Here is a 25,869-nt window from a genome sequence, read left to right on the forward strand (position 1 = left end):
CCCAAACAAATCACAGAGTTTTACAGTATTTGTTTTTGAGGTTAACACACAGAGGCCTAATGTAAATGTTTTATTTAAAGTAAAAATTGTGCACAAATAAAGGGAATGATTACACAACAATGTTCAAGACCACATTCCACATGAAACAGGAAAATAGTGACAATATTAACTAGCAGAGCACCTATAAGAATCCAACTTGTGTACAAAAAGGTTAACTCCACATAAATACATCATGCTTCTGATGCAGACACTGTATTCAAAAAAACAAAGCCTACTGCCCTGAACTGTTTACACCCTACGTCCCTTCTGAATATTCTGAATATGACACTTGCTATATGCTCAACAGTGAAAAACAACTGTTAATATCATGGCACTTTGGAGAAAATTAAAGTTTAAAAATGGACTTACAGTCATGTAAGATCTTTGTGATTTATCTCATTGACAACGGTTAGATATATAAATAGAAAAAGCATTCTTTTCTGTAACATCATCTTTTTTTTCTTTGAGCACAAAAGACAGTGTACTACTCCATTACACTTTTGTGATGAACAGCAGAAATGTCCTTCCCTACGTAAAGCCATTTTACTTAATACCCCATATGAAATTAAGCCACTGTACAACCTTTTTCTTGCTTGAAGTAACTTCAAAGTTTAATACCAATTAAGTCCTGATGTCTAAACTAGTCACCCAAGTGTAAGAGTCAAAGGCTAAACACTTGATCACAATTTTAAAACTGCACGCAAGCAGTTCATTTCACATGAACTGACCACGTTGAATTTATTAGTTGCTCTTTAGAAATAGGTTTACTCTGATAGTTTACATTTGAAAATACACAACTTGAGTTCAAGGGAACCCGACTTCTAACAGTGCAGAGGTTCGACGTTTCCCTGAAATTGAGGCCCCTCCAGTCACTTCCTAGTTTTGAAAACTCAGTCCAATATTTTGTTTCCTACTCACGTTGCAAAGAAAAGTATGAACTAAATCCCATACTACCAACTACTGTGCATTTGTGCAATCTCTCCCCTTGAAGCTAACTTGTAAGTGAAAACATTCACTGGAAGATTGGTGCTATGAATTTACAGTTTCACCACACAAGACTTTTTCAAGGAGAGACACTGACTAAACAGAAATATTATTAAAAGCTTCAGATAAGGTTTGCTAACGTGTTTACAGACACTTAAATCTGCTTTCAGTAACACTCAGCTTGCCGTACAGCTCTTATTTATATAATACAGATTCTTTTCTTCAATGTCTCTTAATCCCTTTTCCCCAAAATACAAAATAAAAATAAAAAAAAGTGATACATTTGGCATTTCTTCAGCCTAAGACATTCAAAACTATTCCTCAAACATTAAAAATAAGCTGTGCTGTATATTACACTGTTTACCAACGTGAAATGTAAGAAACACACCTCCCAAAAGTCCTAGTTTGAACTGTTCTATTTATTCCGATTGCTTTACTATTAGATTTGAGTTTACTACCGACATGTAAGGTTCGATTGTGATTACAAATTACTGTCCATAAATGGAAAAGTTAAGGGAGTCATTGTGGACAGCACCTGTTTTTTTCTAGACGTGCTTTTTCCACTGGCAGCAGTATGGCAGTGAGATTTTAAAAAAGGGAAACAATGCCCTTACCTAGCCCATAGCTGTAGTGTATGCAGTTCTAATACATTAAGACAGAAACTGTGAAAGCAATAAATAATAGCATGAGGTTCTGCATTCTTCAGTATTAGCTGCCCATTCCTGCTAAATTGCACTCTACAGATTTTAATTTTTAAAAGTATTAATTGAATTCCACTTATTTAAACTGACACTTAATACCACACAACCCTCACTGAAAGGGACAGGCTCAGAAAGGCACTCTGTGTATCAAACCGCATACAAGTCCTTGTATATCATTTTGGAGTGAAGCCTATTGATTCTAATACTGAGTTAATCAACTCCTTTAGGACAGGATCAATATACTCTATGAGAACAGCCATTCTTGACCTATTCATTTAAAAATCTGCTTTCCTTACTGTCATTTAAATCTGAAGGGCAAATGTAGCTGTAAGATGGAGCTGCAACTTTGACATCTAAGGAGAAGAGGGCTATCATACATTTAGATTTAGAACTACAAAAGTCATGAGGTCTTACTTGTCTTGCTGGAAAAATGGAAGTCCTTTAATGATATTTTATTACTTCCCCTAATGCAATTTGTATTCTTAAAGCAGTAAGAAAACTTTCCTTTATCAGAACACTGTATTGGCAAATTATACAGCCAGATTCCATTGTTCAGTCAGGAACCCCAGAGACCAGCTTCTATATTAAAATTCAAGTTTGGCAAGACTGCTGGGAAGTTTACATTTTAAATCTTCTGGCAGCCCGAGGTTCAGCACAACAACTGTCCCAGATGACAATTAATACAAAAAGAAAAATTACTGAGTAATCCACGCTAGGTGGCAATGGTATGACGTTTTGTTATTCATTTTTATGCAAGTGCATTCAAATGAAGAGATGTTTATCCATGCAAAAACGAACAGAGTAACAATTGGCACAGTCCAGAAATGGAGAATTCAGACACATTCCTCAGCTGACATCAAAAGAGGATTTATGTATTCAAAGCCTTCAAATTCAGACTGGTCAATCTTCTTCACAATATCACTATTAAGATTAAAAACAGTTGTTAGCTCAACAAAATTAAAAGGCAGCAAGATTAGCTGGTAGTTTGTCCTAAAACATAGACCTCTACAACAGACTGCAATTCAGAACATTCCCCTTTCTTGCTTTTGACCCTCTCTTTCCTTGTAACTTTTTTCTAGCCGCTGCAACTGTGACAAAACACAAAACCACTCGAGATCAATATTCTAGAAATATAATGGCTTAAAGTAATGCAGAAATAAACCACACAAAACAGGTCTTCTCCTTCACGCGTTCGTTTCTTGCAAGTGATACCATTAAAACTTGTAAAATAGCACTTATTCATCCTTTTTCAAACTAAAATTCTTTATAGTAGCTTTCCAACTGCTGATTTCTACATCGTGCCATAGCACAATATTGAATCCATCCATTCTAAGTCTACCATGAGGACACACACAGAAGAATTTTCCAAACTAACACAAGAAATCATTATTTACTGTTTTACATACACTCTCTGTACTATAAATACAGCTATTCTATCTAACTCCTTCACTGACTCATCAAAATGTCTTAAATTCTGTATTACTTACTCATCATCTGGGGTGAGCTGCACAGGTTCATTGGTGAATTGGGAATCAAAGTTATCCAGACCAAATTCTCCAGATATATTTGGTTTAAACGGAGGCACCACTTGCTTTTGCTCCATCTAAGAACAAATGCATTTAGTGACACCAAAAATGAGTTACAACCTACCGAATTATTTTTAAACAAGGCTGGAAGTTACTCTTAATTTTCTTTTGTATGCTTTCTGTGAGTATTCTATTAAACTACTGTACTTACAGTACGTAAAAAGAATTAAAAAGTTCTGTGTTATGACTATGGTACACCCGTTAGGAGTTTACAGTTTTTGAAAGTTGTTTTTTTTTGTGGCATCCCATACAACCAAAACAAGTTGTCAAGTCATCACTGTGTACACAGAAAGTAAGTCACGCCAACAGGTATTCACGTACCAGGTCCCAATCAACGTTGCGAAAGAACGGATGTCCCTGGATATCTGCAAATCCTGTCTGAGGATGGCAGCCTAAACGCTCTTTTGGATCCTGTGCAAGAACAAAAATATTTCTAAATCTGTGCCATGGCCTACACATGAATAAAAAGACAAACATGAATTCTGTGAGAAATTATGAATTGTTATGAATTCTGTCACAAACGGCAACGGAGAACTAAGTTAACATTATTTATTTTGGAAAATGTTCCAATTTACTGTCTGAAACAGGCACGAATATATGGAAGCCTATAACTGAATTACATGTAAGCAGCCACTCCATCTTTCCTCATTTTATTTAGACCTGTTTAAATGTACTGTAATCTAACCAAGCTCTGAAACACACAAGTGAATTTGACTCTTCCCTCTCAACGAGCAGATTGCCTATGCCAGGCAATTGCACTGGGATAGCAACTGCAAGTTCCTTATAAATACAGCTGAAAGATTATTTTAACAAGTCTTTCCACTAGGAGGCTGTAACACTACAGCTCTCAATACAGGAGGAAGCTGCAACAGAAGCAGTGTGCTTTAACAGTATTACCTTCTGAGTAATTTTAACTAAATCTGATTTCTCCTGCTACTCTCCCCCCACTTTTGCAACTCACTAAATAAAACCCAGCATGTGCTCAGACTAATCCACTGCCACAGATGCAAGTTTTGACTATCAGGCTAGTTAGCTACCAGCAAACAGCAAGTGCATAGTGCCTCTGCATTTTCCTCAAGAAGGTCATCAGAAGTTGTCAGAGTGATTTGCTAAACTCCTATTTAAGTACCCAGACAAATCTGGTACAGTTGTCCAATTCCCCAAGTTAAAGAAATTATTTAGAGCATTTCTAAACCTTTTAATTTGAAATTTACTCTCAACCCCAGACTAAGAATCTAAAACTTCAGTTTCTAAGAGAAATATCTAAAACAGGTTTCCCAGCCCCATTAAAATTCTGCAATATGTTCACACCTTTTCTACCCTATCTCTGTGTACAGCAGATAAGGTACATCTGCTACACAACAATTGGTCAACAGGTTTTAAAAAACAGCTTCTCTTGACAAGTCTCAAATTGTCTGATTTAGCTCTTACCTTATTAAGGAAACTCTTTAGAACACCTGCTGCTTTAACAGAAAGGGATCGGGGAATTCGGATCTGTTTTTCCAAAATTACTGCAAGAAACCAACGTTCACATCAGCCTTTGCATCTTTAAGGTTAGATTAAAGGTAAGTGGAGACAAAGCACTGAAGTATATGAACTTTCATTGTACTTACCTTGAAACAGATAGTCTTCTGTGTTCTGATCAGGGTTGTCAGAACTTCCAACAATATCAAATGGTGACCTGCCTGCCATCATTTCAAACATAAGTACACCAAGTGCCCACCAGTCTACGCTGAAGCCTAGAATTCACGAGAGAAAATACCGATTAAGGTTTTTTAGAGCAAAAATACAAACATTTTTAGGGCTAAAGCAAGATTTGTTTTAAAAATTAGCTCAAAATTTAAGTATTGACAGTCTTTCTGATTATGTAGTTCTCTATGAACTACTGAATAGAGGAGAGGTAACAGCTGTAACAGAGATTACTTGGTTCATTGGGTGCAGGATAAGAAGGAATGCTGTACAAAGAAAAGGAAATGCAACAGGTTTAAAGGTTGGTGTTACAACCTTAAAGTCTTAGATTATATATAAGCTTAGTCATTGCTAACCAACAGTGCATTATCTGAGGCAGGGGAAGGACAAGAAGGAAGTACGTGGCTCTTAATAGTAGCAAGACAGTCATTTATGGAGCTGAACATATCTATTTTATGATGCACTGCTAAAGAAAAAAAAATTCCAGCGGCTAGGCTTAGACTGATACAGTCTGTTTGGCCTGTAAAGTTTGCGCAAGGAAGGATGGACAGAAGGATGTTATTAAGCCCGTCAAACAGAGACATTCAATTCAGTTAGTAGACTTAAAAGTACAGATACACTTGTTGTTGTTGTTTTGGTTTTTAATTGGAAGTAGTTGTGGAACTTTTCAGAATCTTAAGAAAAAACACAGATCAAAGATCTGCTTGGACAGCACTGGAAGCTCAGGAAGAAAGGGTAAGTAAAGAAAACATACACAAAAAACCCTTTGCCTTCTGTACTCTCTTATCTCTTGCTTCAGGAATCTTGTGGACTTCCTGAACAAGCCACTGCATAGACAATTTCATATTTTATTTTTTTTTTAAACACTGAACCTTGTGAAAGGGATGTCTGTCACCTAAGCCCTTTGCAATACATTTATTACTATCACTGCTGCCAAATACAAAGGTCCAAAAACGAACACAATTCAAGACAGCAAGTAAATCATTAAGAGTATATAAAATAGTTATAAACAATAATAAGTTTAGAAGACCCATGCTATTCTTCAAGATTGGTAAAAAGCTAAAATGTGGGAGACATGGTGTTTCTTTTGCTTGGTGTAATGTTTCCCGTCTTTGAAGGGTTTATTCACTTCTTCAGACAGAATGTTGAGTTAGATGGATCAGGTGTCTGATCAAGATTTGTATGTTCCACTGCCAAACAACTTGAGTAAGAGACAAGCCAAAAGTTATATGAGAGTAGTGAAAAATGCAACTTACCATAATCCTCTCCCCGAAGAATTTCAGGAGCAATATAGTTTGGAGTTCCACAGAATGTGCTAGTTGTATCGCCAGGCCTCAGTCCTTCCTTTAAAAAAGGGTGGAGAGAAAATACATCTTAGGAAAAGATTCCACTCTCCCGCTCCACGAAAGACTACACGTGCAATTAATGCAAGTGTCCTGAATAAGCTGCTTTCATTTTGAAATGAGTATACAGCCTATCTGCATTGTGTATAAACAAATACTTGGAACTTCCACCTTTTTATGTCTCTGCATCTTTTAAATTAGAACAATTTCTTAATTGTTGATTTTACTGGTTAGCAAGGAACTGCATCTTACCTTGCACATGCCATAGTCTGTGAGTTTAATATGCCCTTCAGAATCTAGTAGCACATTATCCAGTTTTAAATCTCTGTAGATTATCCCTCGTTCATGTAAATAGTTCAGTGCTAGGCTGATTTCAGCGGAATAAAACCTAGAGTAGAAAGAGATATTGATTACTCAAATAATCAAAAAAAAACCACCAAATCAGTCTTGGTAGAATGATACTTTTCTAAATAGCATCTTATGTATTCCATTATAATTTTTCACCAGGTGAGTAGGTAAGTTGTTTGTAATCATACAACCATTTCTATCAACTCACAAAAAAAAAATTGAAGTAATATTAACGTCAGCTGAAATCATCCCTTTCACCTCAACCTGAGATCAAATACATGCAAGAAGAACTCAGCATTTGCCTAGACAGCTGTTCATGGTTCTTCTAAAAGAAACACATTATCATTAGACAATTTAAAAAATACCACAGAAGTGTTTTTCTAGAAAAATATCAGAATCAGATGCAGTCATCAACAGTAATGCTAATACAAGCAATTCCTAAGTGATTCCAATTATAGCTCCTTTTTGAAACAAAAAATATTGTAGCTTGCAGCATTAAAATGAGGATGCAGTTTCAAATTTCTTAAATTCTTAAGATCTGGAGAAGATTCACAAGCTCACCACCACGTCAGAAAACCAACCATTCTGATGAAATAAATCTGCAATTAGACATACCTGGCATGCTCCTCTGGCAGTTTTCTCTGCCTCTGCATGTGAAACATTAGATCTCCTCCATTTACATACTCTATAACAAAGAATAACCTGAAACACACAAAAGGGTATCACAAGTGATTCTATACAACACTGAAAGATTTTCTTATTGAACAGATATTTAAGACGTTACAGATCTATTATTGGACAATGTCAATTTAATTCCTCCCATCTCTCTAATAACATGGTTGGCTTCACCTATTTCCTTTCCCTTGAATAAACTCCCAAAGCTAAAAATCAAGTATACAAAGTTTCGCTAGATAATCTCTTTACTGCTAGAGGAAAGTAAGTAATCCTTCCCAAAACGTTAATCCGTTACAACTACCGCTTCTCATCATTAAGTATGTGACTATATAAGCAGATTGACATCAGTGTCTGTGCACACAAAAAAATTCCACATTTTCCTTCATGATCCTCTTAATCTCATTTGTTCATAATTAAAATTACTAATATCTTACAAATACTCTTCTCACTTAGCTCCACTAGCGTATCACCTTTTCGTACAGCAATAACTTTGTTTAAATATACAATAACTTTTATTTATGCTGAAAATTATTACTGTATAGAATAGTAATTTACTCTGTTGAATCTCTTTTCCTATATACAGAAACACAAAAAAACCATTTTCATCTCTATTCCATTGTTTTCCAACTTCTGCTTAGAGCTTCATCTTCAGAGTCTATGCATCACTTAGATTAATTTTTTATTTATTTATTTTTACTACTGATTTCACCTTCCTTAACCTATTTTTTCCCTCCCATTCTAGTTTGTGTCTTCTACTCCAGATTCTCAAGCATCTTTTTGTCTGCTGGCTGTATCTCTCTCTTTCTAGAATCCTTCCCATTATAACAACCAGTATTTCACAATCTTTTGCAACCTTCCAATCTGAAAAGCTTAGATGACAAACATGCCTTCTGTTCATAAAAGGCTACAGTGATTTACAATACATTGACTTTTACTACCTAACTAACACTTAACCCTTTAAATAGGCCTCTGAGGAGCTAACAATAGGAAATATTTATTGAATAAAAGACTATTATCCTATCTCACAACCTTTACCTGCTTTCTGTCTGGAAACAAGAGTGTAGTCCAACAAGAAAGGGATGATTTGAAGCCTGTTCAAAGACATGTTTCTCTGTCTGAACCCAGTCAATGTCCTATTTAAGAAAAGAGACATTTGGATAAAGATTGTTGTACTTTGTAGGTCAAACTCTAAAGACAATTAGCAGAAAAACTGGTGCAGATGAATGTGAAGTAGCATTAACAAATGCAGAAGAAATCAATGGTAGACCAAGAAGTAGATGCAAAAGCTCTTGAATAGCAGACCACAGTCACTCAAATCTTTACAGAGTAGCCTAAAGAAATGTCAGGGAAATCTCCAGCAACGAGAGGAGTATGGCAGTTGAACACTGCAATTCCTACAAACTACAAGTTTCCTCTAATCACTGTGTAAGCTACAACCAAATTAAGACAGATGACTGATTTGAAGAGCAAGTAAAATAACATCGTGAGGATCTCATTTGTGACAAATAATCCACAAACTCGAACATATGAAAAACAGACTCCACCTCTTTCTTTTTCAACCCAGCGAACCCAACAGGAGAAATACTGAATACTGCTCCAGAATAATGAAGTGTGAGAGGCTCATTAACTTGATTTCTGCATGAGTTACTGCTGCAGACAGTGCTGATTATGACAGTGACAACACTGGTTGAAGTAATGAGGCTCACGACAGAAACCACTGGCACTGGACAACTGCTATGAACTACCAGTCTGTCAATGAAGACCTCAAAATTGGTCATTTGTCTTGCGAACTTGTAAAAATATTTTTTCAAGAAGTTGAATGTATAATGCATAATTTTCAACTAACATTGCAGACCTAGAAGCCTGGCACCCCCTTGCTGCAGGTACTAAAGCTCTTCCACAGAATTGCTGAGTTATTGATAAAAAGCTTGCCTACCTCATCGTCATTGACGAGTTCTTTTTTCACCACCTTCATTGCATAAATGCGTTCCGTTTTCTTCAATCGCACAAGCAGTACTTTGGCATAACTGCCTCTTCCTATAACTCGGAGCAGATCAAAATCCTGAAGACCCAAACTGGAGGAAGCTTTGCCACTTTCTCTAATGCCCATTGCCTGGTAACAGAGATACTTTGGAATTAGTGAGCAGGCTTGTCAATTTTAACAACTGCAGTTGCTGTTGTTTAAGAAAAGTTAGCATTTCAAACAGAATAGCAAAATGAATATAAACAAGTGATTCAAATAACACTTGTTATTCTTAAAACTGCACTACCCTTGAAAAGCAATGTGAGGGGAAAAGAAGGAGGCAGAAGCAACGTGGCAGATGAGAACAAGTGAAACTGGAAGAGTTTGGAATACTTTCTAAATCAAAGTGCATCTCAACTCAAGTTTCAAAGTAGAACAGCTTGCAAGACGTACATGCATACACCTGAGTTAGCATCCCACATGTGCTTTATGCACTAGTTTTCATTTTGTGACAAGTTAAATTACAAAGGCATTGAAATAGAGAAAGACTTGAAGATTTCTGAATATGGTTAGTATGGTTAGATACTTTACCTCTTTTTCTTCACCAACATGGTCCAAGCTCTCATGGCTTGATGGATTATATGGAATCACTAGAGGTGCAAGAAAAACAATTAGACTTGACATGAAAGTATTTTCTTTTTCCCTAACATTGCCACACACAAGAACCAAAGCAAGAGAGAAACAGTTTAAATGTATATAACATAAGTATTCAAAACTGGCAACCCTTTTTGTTCGTTTCTGAACTATTGGAATCATTCTTTTAGCAATACTGCATTAATGATCATCATGGCTAATACAAGAGTCCGTAATGATATTTGGAAACCTATTCAGACTAACCTCAACACAGAGTATCTCATTCAAAACATCAGTTTTTTGTTGTTGTTGTTTTAACTGATCATTGTCTATATCCAAATTCAAACATCAGGATGATCATTCTGACTGTTGCAAGAACGAATTTGTTTGTCTACTGCCCACATAGAAACCTTACTGAACTTTTTTTTCCACTGTTATTGTGTTTAGGGCTTTTTTTGTTTGTTTGTTCAGGACATTTAAAATATGCAGCATATCAATGGGAAAAGGTAGCTGACTGCCTAGATTTTTCATTTTTTGCCTAGTTCCTTAAACTGCAAGATACAGAAAACTAAGGGATTTTTATATTTATTTTCCCCTTGGTATTAAGGATCTCTTATTTTTTTTGTTCTATGAATAAAAGTAAAACAAGGTTTTAAGAATAATTTGCTTAAAATTATCCTGTTTCATTTTAAAATCCATGTTCGTGTTTCATCTACATGCAGTAAAGAATAAAAATTATTGATCTTACCTGATTCTACGTTATCTGGATGCACTGATGATGGATCCATAGGCATTATTGGTTCCTGCAATTAAGCACATTTTTGTAATAGACTGTGAAAAACATTACTTTGGAGACAATAATTGATCCCCGAGGAATATAATCTAGCTACTTTTTAACATGATGAATCAACATAGTTACTGCTCTAATCCATACACAATGAATATTAACTGTAGTCCTTATTTTACCTATTTTCCAGAAGTTATGACAAGTTTCCAGAAGCTGTTGAAGTGACAACTTAATACAACAGAGAAAAAGTAGTACAGCAGATGAGAACTGAGACAGAGAATCTCAAGTACTTTAGCAGTACATATATTAGTCAAATGAATTTACAGAATATAGACTTGTAGATGTCTGCTTTTAATATTAAACTAGGAAAAATATTTATTTTACTCCCCCCCCGGAGACTCGAGAACTAAAGATGATTCCGTCGCTTGACAGAAGTCTCAAAATTTTTGTGCCTCAATCTTCCTTTTCTATATAGAAAATAGTCACATAATCTAACGTGTTTAGAGAATATATTTTACTTGCACTTCACTTTGAAGATACAAAATAGTGTCGTGTGCATATATATGTACACATATATACATACACAGCATAACAATACAATGAAGGAAAAGGTAAATATATGTCACAGGAATAAATAACAGATGCAAGAATTAAATCTCACTGAACTGCCACTTCACTAAGTGGCTCTGAAACTTTCTTGCCATTAACACAGCAGACATAAAGAATGACAACCTTTCAAATTTCATCTAATATGATTATTTGCAGACTACAGTTTGAAAGCCACTAGTATAAAGTGGGCTCTTTTGCTTAATTTCTTGTGTTTTTGTTTGTTTTGTTTTTAAAAAGACAACTTCTCAGACAAACCATACTTACTGGTTGTAGTGTATGACGTCCACATTCAATAGTGACAAGCTTGTGACACTTCTTGTGAACAAGGAGTTTGCAATTGATGCATTTATATCCCTGGCGACCCAGGCCCCATATTCGGTCAGTGCAGATGGCACAATGAGCTCGCTAGAATGACAAATCAACAAAACTGACTGAAGAGCAAAAGTAAACCATAAAAACTATTTAGACACGCTCCACACTCTTGTTATTGAAGAATAGTGGATAGAAGATCAGAGAGACCCCTAATGAAATTAGCACTACGCGAGAAGAGTCCCTATCTCAGAACTTAAAGATAGAACAGGCAGATACCACAGAAGAGCTCAGAAATTACAAATGAACAATAAGCAGCAACTGCCATACAGGAAAGAGCACATCTGCTTGGAAAGGTGCAGGCACAGTCAGGCTTTTCTGCTGCACATGGACCCAGAGAGACGTGAGCCAACTCCAGGTCAAAAGCAGTGCAGGTAAACCAGCAGGTTCCTGCAACCAAACTGACTTGCTAAGTGTCTCATCATCTCTCTGTGTAGACGAGTCCTTAGATTTGTAGAGAGAAAAGCAGGAGAGCAAAAGCTTCAGCACAGTTAAACCACCAGGTAACAGGAAATGGGAGGGTCACCACTCACTGAAGAACACCCAACACAACTCAAAAGAACCATGAAAACATGGTGCCTACAAAGCAAGAGGGAAAGTGATTCCGTGATGGTGCTTTGACAGCCTTTGACTAGGAAGACGTCAATGAGCGTTTCCCAGAGCATTGTAAGGAAAAAAAAAAAAAAGGAAGAAAAAAGAAAAGAGTAGAGTTAGATGAATAATGCTGAAGATGAGGTTTAGTGGAGACAATTTTGAGCATTATTTAGCGCATGATACACTCAGCTTAGAAAAGAAAGAAGAGTACTGAAGCTGTCAAGGAACCTTGCTTATTCATTTTTATTTTTATTTTTTTAATAAATGCAGCAGATAGCCTTCCTGGTTCTTAACTGTGTTTGACTATTGCTTCTTGAAAATACTAAAAATGGTCTGTTACTTAGTTGCTTACATGCCACCATAAGCAGGATGTTTAGAAAAACATCTCAGCTTTTGTTTAAAAGTAATGAAAGAAAAGTCTGTGCATCATAAGCAACTCTGACTTTTTTTATTCCCAGAACATAAAGAACTGCGAATGCACTTTCAGCTCAGTCATCTAATGTGAGTGGTAAAGTTTGCCCTCTATTAAGGTTTTAAGGGAACAATAGAGCATTTAACTAATATCATTACAGACTGTACTGAAAAATGAATAACAAACATTTATTTATTTTTATTAAGTGCCTGATTTTATACTGAGAAAGTTTCCTGAAGCTGTAATTACCAAAAGTACTATAGACAATCAACAAAAATGAGAATAAATTTTGAGAGTAAATCTACCTTATAATTTTTCAAGGCAGTAGCATTAAAATTATAAAATTAGACATCCCTGTAACATGGTTTTAAATACCCAACAAGAGTCTCACCCTGTTAAATCGTTTGGCTTGGAAAGTGTGACCATTTGCACAATAGAGCTTTCGCCACCGGCGGGCGCCTCGGCGATAAATGGATTCTAAGAGGAAAAACATATGATTATATCCATAAAAATATAAACGCAGAACTACAATATCTTCTCATGGACAATTCTGTGTAAAGTGATTTGCAGAGTAAAGTTTCACTCTTGCAACCTTATAGAAACACAGAGTAACGTTCTAAGTATCTTTTTCATTTTTTAAATTTTGGAGAAAATTTGATGTAGAATACCCTGACCAACTGTCAGTGAGTCGAAAGAAGGAAAATGGTCCAAACAATACAAGCACTTGTTTCCAGAACATGCACCTACCTTACCTAAACTCAAGGAGGAGCTGTGTGAAAAGGAAGGAGGGAGGAAGGCACATTTAATGAGCATGCCCTGATTTATGAAAGATTGCTCGCGCAAATCCTCCAGTTTTAGGTCCACAGCCGCCACCATATTTTTTCATTATCAGGAACCAAAGTTGAGAACTATGATACACAAAACTACACTGAGTTGCAAACCTATTTCAGATTTAGTCTACAACCTTGTTTTTTCAGAAAAGCAGCACTGATCATACTGCCAAAGTTAATTTTTAAGCATGTACATTGACATTTGTCAGAAACTTGGATATCAAACTGACAGATGTGTTCATGCATAACACACCCATAACCTTTTATAAAATGAATACTAACAGCATAGAAGTCTACATTAAGACAGATGGAAAATCACCTCTGTAATGGTTAGTACATTTGCTAGCATGATTTAAAGGTTTTTGGAGAATCCTCCTGATATTGCCTAAACATTGGTTTAAAACTGGTGATATGACACTTCATTACCACTGGTTACAAGCCTTTGCTCACATTAGTCAGCTAGCAATCTGACAACTACTAGGGACAGGAATAGAATAAAAAAAAACTGTCACGATAAAAGAGGCAAAAGCAAGGAAAGCAGAGACATATGGATAGTTAACAGAAATGAAAGATGTTTTTATTAACAATGATTCAGAAATTACAAACAACACTTAATTTTAGCACAAGTTTCTACTCCTTTTAAATACGTAAGTTGTAGAGATTTTGCATTATTAATACTTATAAGCACAGAAAGCCAAATGATAGAATATTAAAATTGTCAAGAAGAGGAAATCTATTCAATCTTCTAGAATAGGAATTCCTGATTTTACGAACTTCTTAACTAGGACGCCTACTTACTATCTTCTCCTGGACAGGGCATGCCAGGCCGTTCTGGTACACAAGGGAATACTGCAAGAAAAACATTAGCTTTCTATTAATCTTTGTTTTAGACAGAAAAATCTTTGGGTTAAATACAACACTTCTTAAAGGCACTCAGAATGTATTTTAACAAAATTTTGTTTAACAGAAAGCAAGCTGAAAAGCTCCCACAAAAATCTTATGCTAGACAAAACAACGATCCACACGAGAAATACAACTGAACAGCAGAGCAAACCAAGTTATTTCCTAACAAAAGTAACTAGCAACAACTAATGATGATGGTTTCTCATGTGCCCAATCACTGCAGTCAGTATTTGGAAACCTTGACTATAAATATCATACTACAGTACCCTAACAGCCAAGTATGATCTTGTCTGTACTAGCCCTTTTTTTTCCCAGTGTTATATATATTATTTATATACAAAAACAGATACAATTCTTTTCTAGTTTTTAAAAGATTTTCTGGGAAGCTGAAAAGCTGTCTCTTCCTTCCAGCCAAGCTGATGAAGAACTTTGGGTGCTGTATAACATACACACACATTTTCTATCATTCATTGCCAGCAAGCATACAAAGGTCCTTGGGATGGATGTACGAATGAGAGATGGGAGCTGTCTCATCAATAAACTAAGACCAACGTATCTTATCTTCGCTTAATTTCATAAAAGGCATTTGCAAGTGCTGACAGCAAAAAAGCATGGTACATGGTCTTCAGCATCCTCTTGACAAGATGCCACAGTAGACTTTAACTGAGGAAGCTGGAGTAGCGCAAAAGACAGATAACACGTAAAAATGACACTTCTTTGTTAGTGCAATCATTAGAAGTAATATATTGAATTTCACCATACCATGAATTAGAAGCTCCGAATCCTTGTTTAGTTCATACAACCGAAAGGCTTCTTCCAGCTCCAGCTGGGAAGAAACTGTACATGGGTCTCCTGAAGAAAGAAAAGAGAACAATACAAAACTTAACCCAATTAGATCTGTGCCATTCAACAGTTCCCTCACAGCTGTTCCTAAGATTATTATTGTATGAAAGATTATTATTGTAGGAATATCTAAGATATTCCCAAGTCGCAAGCAGATCATAACCACAAAATATCATTGGCTTGGTCTCCTACGAAGTTACACATTATTTCAGTACAAGAGGTGCAGGATACCTTATGGAAAAATCTTATGGAAATAAAGGAGATCAAGCTAGAGATCTACTGTATGCACTATCACGAGCAAGGACCACCTTCTAACCTTGGACCCCTTTGGACACAGACAGTACTTCACCTGTTTCTTGCGATTCATCTAAAGATCTCCTCTGATATTTTAATTCACCTCCTGAGTCTCTCAGTGTTTGGAAGCTTATAAATACTCAAAGGAACAGCCATGCAATGAAAATCTTTCTTTAGCATCTGATGCAGATTATTAATGCTGTAAAAAAAAAAATCATCTTCAAAAGAAGAAACCTTCTTCAACGTATTTTCCCTTGAAACAGTACTACAACTGAAACACTTTTGAATTGTTGCTGAATCTGAATTATCTCTGCCCCAGTGAAGGAAAACACTTCTGGTTATCAATTCGCTTTCTCCACCTGCACAAGATATCCTGTGTGAGAACACAGGACTTCTCTCTGCCTGCTTGTACACTAGCACATGGGCAGCACAAGCTTCCTTCTAGCTGAAATTCCATACAGCCAACCCTGCCAATTTTTTAACAGAAATACTACTTTCCACTCCCTTAAACGGTAAGCTAGTTGCGAGTAACAGAATTGGAGGAAGGCAGAACAATTTCCATCTCAGCTAAACTGAATCTAATCAGCGAGGTCTGCTGCTTCCAGTCTGCAGTCACTACTACGGTATGAAAGCCAACCAGCAACAATTTATGAACTGTTCTCTACTAAAGTATTACAAAATTAATAGGGACACCGCTGAGGTTCTGCACTAGAACCACATACCCATCAGGCAGAGAAAAATTTAAAACCTGCCCTACCAAAGTTTTTCTAGCTAATTTGTTTTGGTTCTAATGCATCCACTCATTTTTATTGCTAAAACACTAGTAATAGATCTAGACTGTCCATTATCAGAATTGTATCTTTATTCTTTTCTGAATTTCATAATACTCAAAACCACTCCAGTCTTTGAAGTCACCTTTAGCCATTTTTCATCATACTGCATGTCCCTGCCCCATTAGCCTATCTGGACATCAAACTGCCTACCCACCGCACAAACTCACACAATGGAGAGCACGGCGGGAGGAGAAGGAACAAATATTTATTCAAACTCACTGAGAATCAACAAACCAGTTTTTCTTCATTTGTTTTTGACACCTGTGCAAACAGTTTTGTGTTTCTTTTTGGCAGAAGAAAGGGAGGCTTTCAAGAGCATACGCAGTGCTTTGAACTAGGCACAGAAGGTTTACAGACATTAGTAGGAAGCTTCATAATTAAATCTGACTTGCACATTTATTTTTTATTGGTGATCACAACGGCAATAGTGTGTAACTGATCTTTCCCACAATGCCTTCAGATTCACAATTTCACTTTAAAAATCTAATGGGGAGTAACAGAAGTCTTCATTCAAAGTATTATTAACGGTGGCTAAGTATTAAAAAAAAGATGTGTTACAAATATTCTTTCAACAACTAATCATAATTTTGCAGTTATCTAAAGCCAGATAAAATATCAGTGGAAAATATTCAATTTTGACTTATTTAACAAGAAGTTCAAAATAGTTTTACTAAAACCAAACCAAGTGCAAACTCCATTTTCCAGTTGAACCTGACCTTTTTTTTTTTTTGTGTGTTTCTACTCAACTAAATTAGATTTGCCTTTGTGTGATTACCTCTCAGGAACAGAAGTAGTTATACACAATTCTCTACACCTGCACAGTATCCTAAGTGAATACATGAAAAAAGTCTAACTGCAGTATTCCTATTTTTACCTGTTTCCAATCAAAGAGCAGAAGTTGAGGTAGAACAATCTGTTGCTTCAAGTAAACCACTGAATCCGCACAATTTTTTTTTTATTTTTACAAACACGTTTCACTAAAAAGAGGTGTGCTTCTTACTATGACTCTCCAGACTCTTCAGTGAAAAGTCTACCGTCCTCCTCCAGATAAAACAAACCAGCCAGCTTACTGTGAAGTGCACATCCAACTCAAATAGCACCACTGCACAGAAGTTTGGCCATAAACATTGCTCCTTTCCTTAACTGCATCTGCCTTGTGCGAATAACTTGGGAATCCTGGTGAGAGAGTGTGGGAGAAAACCTTCTTAGAATCTGAAGACCGTAATCGTCAGCACACCTGCCCATATTGCACCTCCAGAATCAACTTTGGTCCATGTTTAGTTCTAAGCTGTGAATAAACTGGCACTCACCCAACTCTGAATGGGAAAGCTGTGAGAAAACACGTTTACAAGCACCATTTATCCTAATCACTGCATACAAATACTAATCACTGCAGACAAATCACTGCACGTTACGGCCTTTCATGCCATCAAGTACTTAGCATGCTAACATAACTCAACTGCTATTTCATAATTCAGATGTCTCTGGTGCAGCTCAAAACTTGTGTAGAACACTTTCTTTATGGCATTGGCATAAGAACTACAATTAAGCTTTTCAAAACATTCGTAATGTGTACATACAGCTCAGAAGGGACACTGGACTACATCTGTTAAGAAAAAGAGAACCGACTGAACTTTTTTTCACGTGAAGTAAACAATAACACGGATCATTCAGAGCTACCATTCAGAGAAGTATTTTCTTTCAATTCTTTCTTCTAATACTCATAAAAAGTTTAATTAACAACTATGCGTTGTTAGACTTCAGATTGCTAAAGGAACAGCTGATGCAAACACTCAAAATACAACGTTTTGTGGTTACACGTACAACTATATATTAAATTGTACCAACATTTCATACAAATACGGTATTTTGTATCATTAAGGTTAGTTTAACTCTTTTTGAAACAGTTAAGGCTTATGGGGAATCATGGGCTCCTTCAAGTTTAAAAGCACATTTTCCATTTCCTTCCTAAAAAATCCAAACATTGAATTCACATTTTAACGGTCACTGGGTTATTTGGTTAAAAAATAAAAAAGAAACAGAGCTCCACACAAAGTGATTTGAAATAACAATAATTAAGATATACTTACAAGGGCATTGGGTAGCCATTACTTTTGCAGTCAGATTTACCATTTCTAAAAACATTGAGCTTACCTCATGAAGGCAGAAAGAAAGGGAAAGATGAAAGGGAGAGGACACACTGAAAGCTTAGCACCGTATTGATCAGATATTTGTCAGAAAGCCAAGTGGCAAGTATTGATTTACCTTCTTCATCAATCCATTTCATGGTGAAAAGCTGTTCGTTATCAAAGGAGCACATGTCGCGGACTTCACTGCACAGCCCCTCAAATGAGATGGAAGGTTCAAAATACGTTATCATGATGTCCCTGAGCGAGAGAAAAAACAAGTCTGAGAAACTACACTGTAATACGTAACATTTCATCGTTACCTCTAATGCCTTCCACATACTACTAATATAAAGCCCACCTCTTGCTGCAGCCCCCTAAAAAAAATCTTGAAGCAATATTAATAAGCCATTAGCACCAAGAGTCCTTCCTACAGCAAGTCAGGCTCCGAGAGATTTTTATTACTGCTTTGACATTTATTCCTCCAGCCATCTGCTTTTGAAAAAAATAAGATTTACATGCCCAAATAACTTTGAAGTGAGCTGTAGGAGATTTTAACGGCACACAGAAATGAAATGTTACATCAGTGGAAAACAATTAAATGCTGCAAACATTTTGAAGGGCATTACTAATGTATTGGTGGTTTTCCTTACTCTAACAAGTTATTTTGTTACTAGTTGCCAAAATATTTGAAGAACGTATACATCTTCTCCAACTCAATTTTAATTGCATAGACGTTATGAAACGTTAATGAAAAATATTAAACAGGTTGCCTACCAGATTAGAGGGTGGAAAAAAGTTCCAAATATTTAAAGTGCCTTTAAAAAGACATGGTGATGCTTCACCACAATGACAGGGAGGGCAAACAGACGAGCAAAGCATATACTTAGATTTAAAATTTAGTGCTTTACTGTTATGCAGAACTGGTATTTCTGTTATAATCAAGATGGAGAGTGAGTTAACCTGATGCTTTAAATGCATTAACATAACACGCTGACCCACTGTCTTGGTATTTGCTGGGCCTTACAGGGGAACAGGTGACGCAGGGAGCAGCACTTTAAGCAAAGGATGCCAAAGGTACAGTTCAGAGGAAGGTGGAGAGGAAGAGAGGAAAAAAAAAAAAAGGACTGTTCACAACACTACACTTCAAATGTCTTGTATAAGCCTGATGTTTGACCTGTGACACTCGTTTTCCCCCCAAAATTCGACCAGTTAAGATTAATTTGTTCATTGCAGTTGTCAATGCCAGCACTATTTGGTGGTAGTGTGGAACGGAAACAACAGACACCATTTGTATCTGGCCAAAATCCACATCAAGGTACCCACCAGACTGAAATGTAGGTACACATCAAGATCAATGTCTATTAATCACCTCGCACAGGGGCAGAATTGTATCCAGCAGTTTGTGGCTTACACTGTGGTCATGCAACATGAAACACTTCCAGGAGGGGCAGCAAACAGGCATGATAAACACGTCTGAATATTGCAGAGGCTCCTTTGAGTTCAACAGCGCACAAACTAGAAATTTCTAAGCACGCTAAAACAGCCTACTTCTGGCCTTATGAGCACAGAGTTAGTTTAGTTAGGGGGAAGACTCCAATAAACTGTCAGGATTCTGAAATCACACCTCAAAAATCTGAAAAGTCAGAAAGCTGCTACAGCTGGCTGAGAAATTGCTCCTCTTCTTTCCACACAAGACAAACCAATATCTGTACCCTGATATGTAGGCACTAAACGCAAAGCTAGAAAAACACAAGAGAAAGGACGGAAAAAGCCAAGGCGTCCCTCTGCTGACATGACTGACGTCAGGATGGAATCAGAGTTGAGAGGAGTGAAGGGGCAGCTCTGCTCCGTTTCTATTCAGGACTAGATCTCGCACGCGCTGCTGACACCAGGCATCACCAGCGAGCGAGGAGGCCCTGCTAGGAGGCAAAGCCTCAACCTGCATTTCCTGTTTGTCAGGGACCTACCTCTCTGCAGGGAGATAAGGCACCGCACCGCTTAGCAACTTCGCTGATTTGCAGCTAAAGTTCACCATCCCGTCATTTATCCACCTCCCTGCACAGATTTATTCCTTAACTAAAAGGTTAAGTTCTGCAGGGCGCTAAGAAGTCGGAGCTGAACATTTCAACGTTTCCAGTTTATTTTGTGATTGAACTGGTACACAATGGGAGAGGGTACGTTTGGGCAGCGCGACCGTATGACTGCTACTGGCAGACAAGAGGCAGGTGACAGGCCACAGTCCTGACAGGCGGTAAACACTGCTGCCCTAGCGAAAACTGAAGATTAAAAAAAATATTAAAAACTATTTAAAAAAAATTTCAGGTCCACACGTTTACCTCTACATTACTACTGTAAACAGCAAATGTCACGTATCCACGATATTAAGATGTGTTGAACAGCTTAGGAACAAAAACCCTTCCCTTATTGATGAAGTAAAGCTGATCCAGATTGAACGAACACTTCCTACTCGTTGTTGCCTTCAAGTGGCAAAACAGTTGCCCTTCAAATGGAAAACTAGTTGCCCTACAAATAAAAGAGGAGCTTATTATTTTAGAATTTAATTCTCTAAAGTACTACACTACTACCTTCAGTCGGACACGTATCAGACAGCTGAGGAAGAGACCTGGAAAAGCACCCGGTCTGAACCAACAAACACCAACCTGTCGGCGCGTTTCGCAGAACCCTAGCCAAAAGCGATATTAAACCAAAGGAGGAATGTAAATATGAACAAGAGGCTACAAGCAACACCTAGCACGTTTTTTTCTACAGACGAGAAGGCAGCTTTACATGATGCAGGAACTGAAAGATTACAGGTCTTCCTACAAGCTCCCTTTGCAACTTTAACCACACTGGTGACACTGACGTTTTCTCCCGAGCTAAGTCTCGCTTCCAGAGTAGCTCTGCTATCACACCTTCACATTTTATGGCGCTTTCCACACTCCTTGCACCTAAGACCACTCTGATGCTGTCTTCGTTAGGAAAGAGCTGTACTGATGCAAGTTCCACCTTTCCTCTGAGATCAAACAGCCTCTTTCTCATGCCTTTTCTTTTACAGATCATCCAGCAGTCACAAGAGCCTTTAGCAACAACAAAGAGAAAAAAACACAACGCTGACAGTTAAGTGCAATTGAATACACCTATCTCACTCTCTACTTTTAAACTCAAGCTTCTGTGTGAGACTACTGCTTGAGATTTTTCTGTCTGGAGCCTCATACGGCTATCACATATACCTGAGGATGCAGAGATATCTAGTCACAGACTAATTACATATCCACATGCTTGTCACACACCTATGTCAGTCGTTAAGGCCTTAGCTCACTGAAATTAGCCCAAGCAAGAATTCTCGTGAAGAATTCTGCTGTTTCAGTATCTTTGCAGCAAGATCCGATAAGATCTTACATGATTTAAGTGTCTCTTTCTCCAGGAAAGGCCTGAGGTCTGGAAATTGCCTCCTCCTGCACAACCGTTTTTTTCTGGGAAAAAAAAAAATACATCACCAAAAAAAGCAGTCAGCCACAAAACGAAATCAGTGTTGAAACTGCAAGAAGGGGTAAAAGTATGTTTATAGGCTTGAACTAAAGCTTTTTGAAGCTGAACACTCTCCTTTTGCAGAACTTTATATTCAACAGACATCTAACAGAAGACATCGAGATGAAAAACTGACCAGAAAGTTCTCAAGACAAAGAATAAAATAAACAAAGGATATGAGAAATCAAAAACTTTAAAAAGTAATTTTCTGTAAATATCTATGAAGATGCACTTTGATTTTACAATTAAAATGGAACTCTTTTTTCTTTCCCACCACTTAATCCACTCATGTAAAATTAAGAAAAGAACCTAATTTAACATGTACTGCGAGAGGACTGCCAGGAGTATTTTTCATTCAAAACAAATCAAACAGTCTGTGGGTAAAGCACTGGTATCCTATGCCTTTAACTACACTAAAAGTCTAACCTACATTACAGCCTATGCAGTTAAAACAGTGCATAATCTATGCCAACCACTGAAAAAAAACTAGCAGTTCCAATCGTGACAGAAAATGGTTCTAGAAGATGTTTGTTTGTTTGTTTTTTTAAATCAGCATCAATTCTATAGGATTCATAGTGCACGCTCAGCCTGTCACCCTTACCTATTTTCACCCACTACAACACAATCCTCCCCTAATGTAATAGCTTCTGGTACTGAACTGACAAAAAGCATCCACAACAAATGAGATGAGCCAAAAAGTAAACTTTTAAAAAATAATTAGACACTTAAAATGGCTGTAACTACAGATGCTGTGTAAGCGCCGCACATTTGAAGCTGATACACACTGTTACTCTATCAACGAAAAAGCACTGAACTTTAGTTATAATAAATTCCTACCAACTCAGTCAGGAACCTCTGTCACACACCCTGCCCTGATGACAGTAACCCTTTAAAACAGGTAAGACTATTTTGAGCCTTTTAAACTAGCCCTATGATAACGTTGGTTTACCTGAGAGAAGGAAATATCAGGGTAAACTCAACCCAATTCCCAAGTGTTTGGGAATTCCCATCCTCTCATTCTCATGATCTGTTTTAGGAAAATTCTCCTTCCTGGTTTTACATATTGCATGAATTTAAGGTACAGAATTACCACTGCATAGTTGAATGAAACAAAGACCCTTCAAAGAGTTCTTCATGAAAGCCTTTGTCTCGGCTGAGAAAAGCAATTAGGCTCTTGGCCAGACGGAGCGATGTTCTGGGGCTGGGACTCAGCCTCTGGAGCTGGCAGGAACAGCCCCACGGCCAGCCTCCGACCTTCCAAGAGCCAACCCGGGCTTCTGACTTGCTGGGCTGGGGTTTTCTTGGGGGGAAGCTTTCTTTTTTTTTTTTTTTTCCTTTGACCAGACAAAACAAGTGGAAGTTGAAAAGACCTTCCAAGCGAGACTTGCATGGTAACTTCTACATCCCATTTAAAGGCTTCTATCAGAAAAAAGTTAAGAAAGATTAACATTTCCTGATTAACAGTATTTCCCTAAAAATCCTCTATCCAGCTCTAATCTTGATACAGTTTATTTGATTAAAGCAAAAATGCTGCCTTTGATATCAGATCCTCAGTCTCCAGGTCATTCCAGTGCAAGTAAAATGTTTTCCTTTGCTATCCATTTCTTGATAATGCTAGCTTTAGAAGCGGGCATGAGACTTGCTTTGTAGGAGAGTGGAGGGAATAATTTGTTTAGACCTCGAAATGAATCATTACAAAGGTATTCAGCCTGTTAGTTTGTTGGTTAACCAACTGCCCATATGATTCAGTGCCACTATTAAAAGTAAACAGACAATTGCATTAACAGTTAAAAAGTCAGCAGATGAAACTCAGATGAAACTCAAAGGAAACATTCCAGTGCCTGTGAAATTACTACCTAATATTTAAAGTGTCATGAGCCAGCATTCCTCTCCAATGTAGCAGTTTTATTCTGCACTCCCACAACCCCGAGCTGCTTTATCTCTGTTCTTGCACCACAGCCTCCCAGCACTAAAGCGAGAAGTCAAATGATTGCATGTGGAAGTGATCAAGATTAAAACTGACCCAGCAGAGGAAAAATAAATGGTTTTAATCCAGAGCAGTTTCCACTTTAGTTCACTGCCTGACCAAACGAACGCTTCTGTCGGCTAATAGCCAGGGCCATCTCCACTTCTTTAAGAAATGGTGCATTAAAGAGACTGTAGAACAAAGAGCAGAGAATTTCACATACTATTAGTTTGAAAGCATTTCACAGACCTCATAAAACCACAGATTATGCCACGCTTTTACACAGATCGTACAGCACTTTTGTCAAGAAAAGCCCCAAAGCAGACATAGGCCAGAAACGGAAGGCATTAGCAAATGCCAAGCACTCAGCAAGGCTTCTATACCTCTCCTTAAAACTATAATGCTATAGATACCAGACAACAAACACTGTAAATATAATAAATCTTTTCTTGTACTTAACACAGGTAACTGGAAGGAAGCTGTTGAGAGTGCCTAGAGCTTAAACTTAACCCAAAAATGCAACATGCATTGTTTTCTGATTAGATCACCTCCTACCCAACTCAATGGCCCGATGACCCTTGCTCTCAGACTTTCAGAGTCGGCTCCTCTAACTGTCGGTGCCTAACAGGGTGTCGCACACCCACAGCAGGGCAGACTTTATATTATATTATATATGTCATTACACGCTGCTGCTGGAGAGCAGCACCCAGGCTCTCCCTCTGAAGGCCTCCAGCGCTCGTTACACGGGGCAGCACCTCGCTGCCATTCGGCTCCCTCAGAGCCCCCGGGGAACACGCCAGGACCCTACGGGGCGGGTTTTCAGCCCAACTCTCCTCCTTCAGACCCGAGAAGAGCCCAACGCGCAGCGCCCGGCCCCGAAACCCCTAGTTTTTTCCCCGATTTTCCCCGGCCGTGGCACCGAGAGCCCCGCGGGGGGGCAGCGCGGGGCCGGCCGTGAGGAGAACCGGGCTGTGAGGGGGGCACCGGGCCGTGAGGGGGGCACCGGGCGGGCCTCCGACCCCGCCGCCGCACTCACCCCTTGTAGTAGGCTTTCACGCGGACCTGGTGGCCGCCGTCCCCGCCGAGGCCGCCCCCTCCGCCGCCCGGAGCCGACATGGTGCCGCTGCCGTCCCGCTGCGTCGGCATCCCCGGGGCGGCGGCGGCGGCCGGGGCGGGCCGGGGCTGGGGCCGGGTGCGGGCTGGGGCCGGGACGGGGCCGCGCTACGAGGAGGCGGCGGCCGCGCGCCCCTCGCCGTCCCTCGGCCCGCCCAGGCCGGGCGGGACCACTGCGGGGAGGAAAGGGGGGGTACGGCAAAGCCCAACAGGCGCCCGCACCCTCGTGACGGAGCGGGCCGGGCGGGGCACAAGCGATCCCCTCCCGGTGACCCCGCCGCTTGGTACTGCCCGCCGGGAGCGCGCAGCGGCTGCCGGGCAGGGGGCGGCCCCGCGGCTGCGCGGGAGCGAGCACGGGCGGGGGCTGCGTTGGGCGCTCGGTGCAGGTGGAGCTTCGAGTGCCATACAGCAAGTGTGGTGTTTTGTGTTTTTTTTGAAAGAAAACACAAAGGATGCTTTTTAATTAAAGGGGATGGAATGCTTAATATTTAAGAAAAGGTATTTTATTAGAGCTGTTAAGGTTCCTTTAGGCTTTCCCTATTTAACACCACGTTGGTAGCGTCTTTGATAACGCATATTTATTTTGCCCAGCACTTCCTTGAAAGATAGATGTTTCTGGGAATCCTAAGAAATAGGTAACCTAACCTTTGTGGTTTTTTTTTGTTCTGATACAGTACAAACACTTCCTTTTTCCCCAT

At 38.6% G+C, this 25,869-nt stretch overlaps 1 protein-coding gene across 1 annotated transcript; it reads right to left on the reverse strand.

The window, feature by feature from the left end:
* Positions 1–55: 55 nt before the first annotated feature.
* Positions 56–25,257, reverse strand: PRKCI (protein kinase C iota). Its single transcript, XM_035557249.2, has 18 exons — positions 25,095–25,257; positions 18,701–18,822; positions 15,228–15,317; positions 14,361–14,411; positions 13,124–13,209; positions 11,622–11,762; positions 10,710–10,764; positions 9,920–9,978; positions 9,302–9,478; positions 8,401–8,498; positions 7,306–7,392; positions 6,595–6,730; positions 6,256–6,343; positions 4,924–5,049; positions 4,742–4,821; positions 3,632–3,721; positions 3,212–3,327; positions 56–2,645 (listed from the first exon to the last, which is right to left on the reverse strand). The coding sequence occupies exons 1-18, from the start codon at positions 25,202–25,204 to the stop codon at positions 2,558–2,560; spliced, it is 1,800 nt and encodes a 599-aa protein (XP_035413142.1). The 5' UTR covers positions 25,205–25,257; the 3' UTR covers positions 56–2,557.
* Positions 25,258–25,869: the final 612 nt, after the last annotated feature.

Source organism: Cygnus atratus, chromosome 9 (genome assembly GCF_013377495.2).
Source record: "Cygnus atratus isolate AKBS03 ecotype Queensland, Australia chromosome 9, CAtr_DNAZoo_HiC_assembly, whole genome shotgun sequence".
In the NCBI taxonomy this organism is placed as follows: domain Eukaryota; kingdom Metazoa; phylum Chordata; class Aves; order Anseriformes; family Anatidae; genus Cygnus; species Cygnus atratus.

Bases quoted from the DNA above. Each gene is read 5' to 3' on its own strand.
- PRKCI (XM_035557249.2), bottom strand. From the start codon at position 25,204: ATGCCGACGCAGCGGGACGGCAGCGGCACCATGTCGGCTCCGGGCGGC. The intron at 6,731-7,305 runs GTATGTCTAATT...TTTCTACTCTAG, and splicing joins CTGCCAGAGGAGCATGCCAG to GTTTTATTCCGCTGAAATCA. The intron at 4,822-4,923 runs GTAAGTACAATG...GGTTTCTTGCAG, and splicing joins AGAAGACTATCTGTTTCAAG to TAATTTTGGAAAAACAGATC.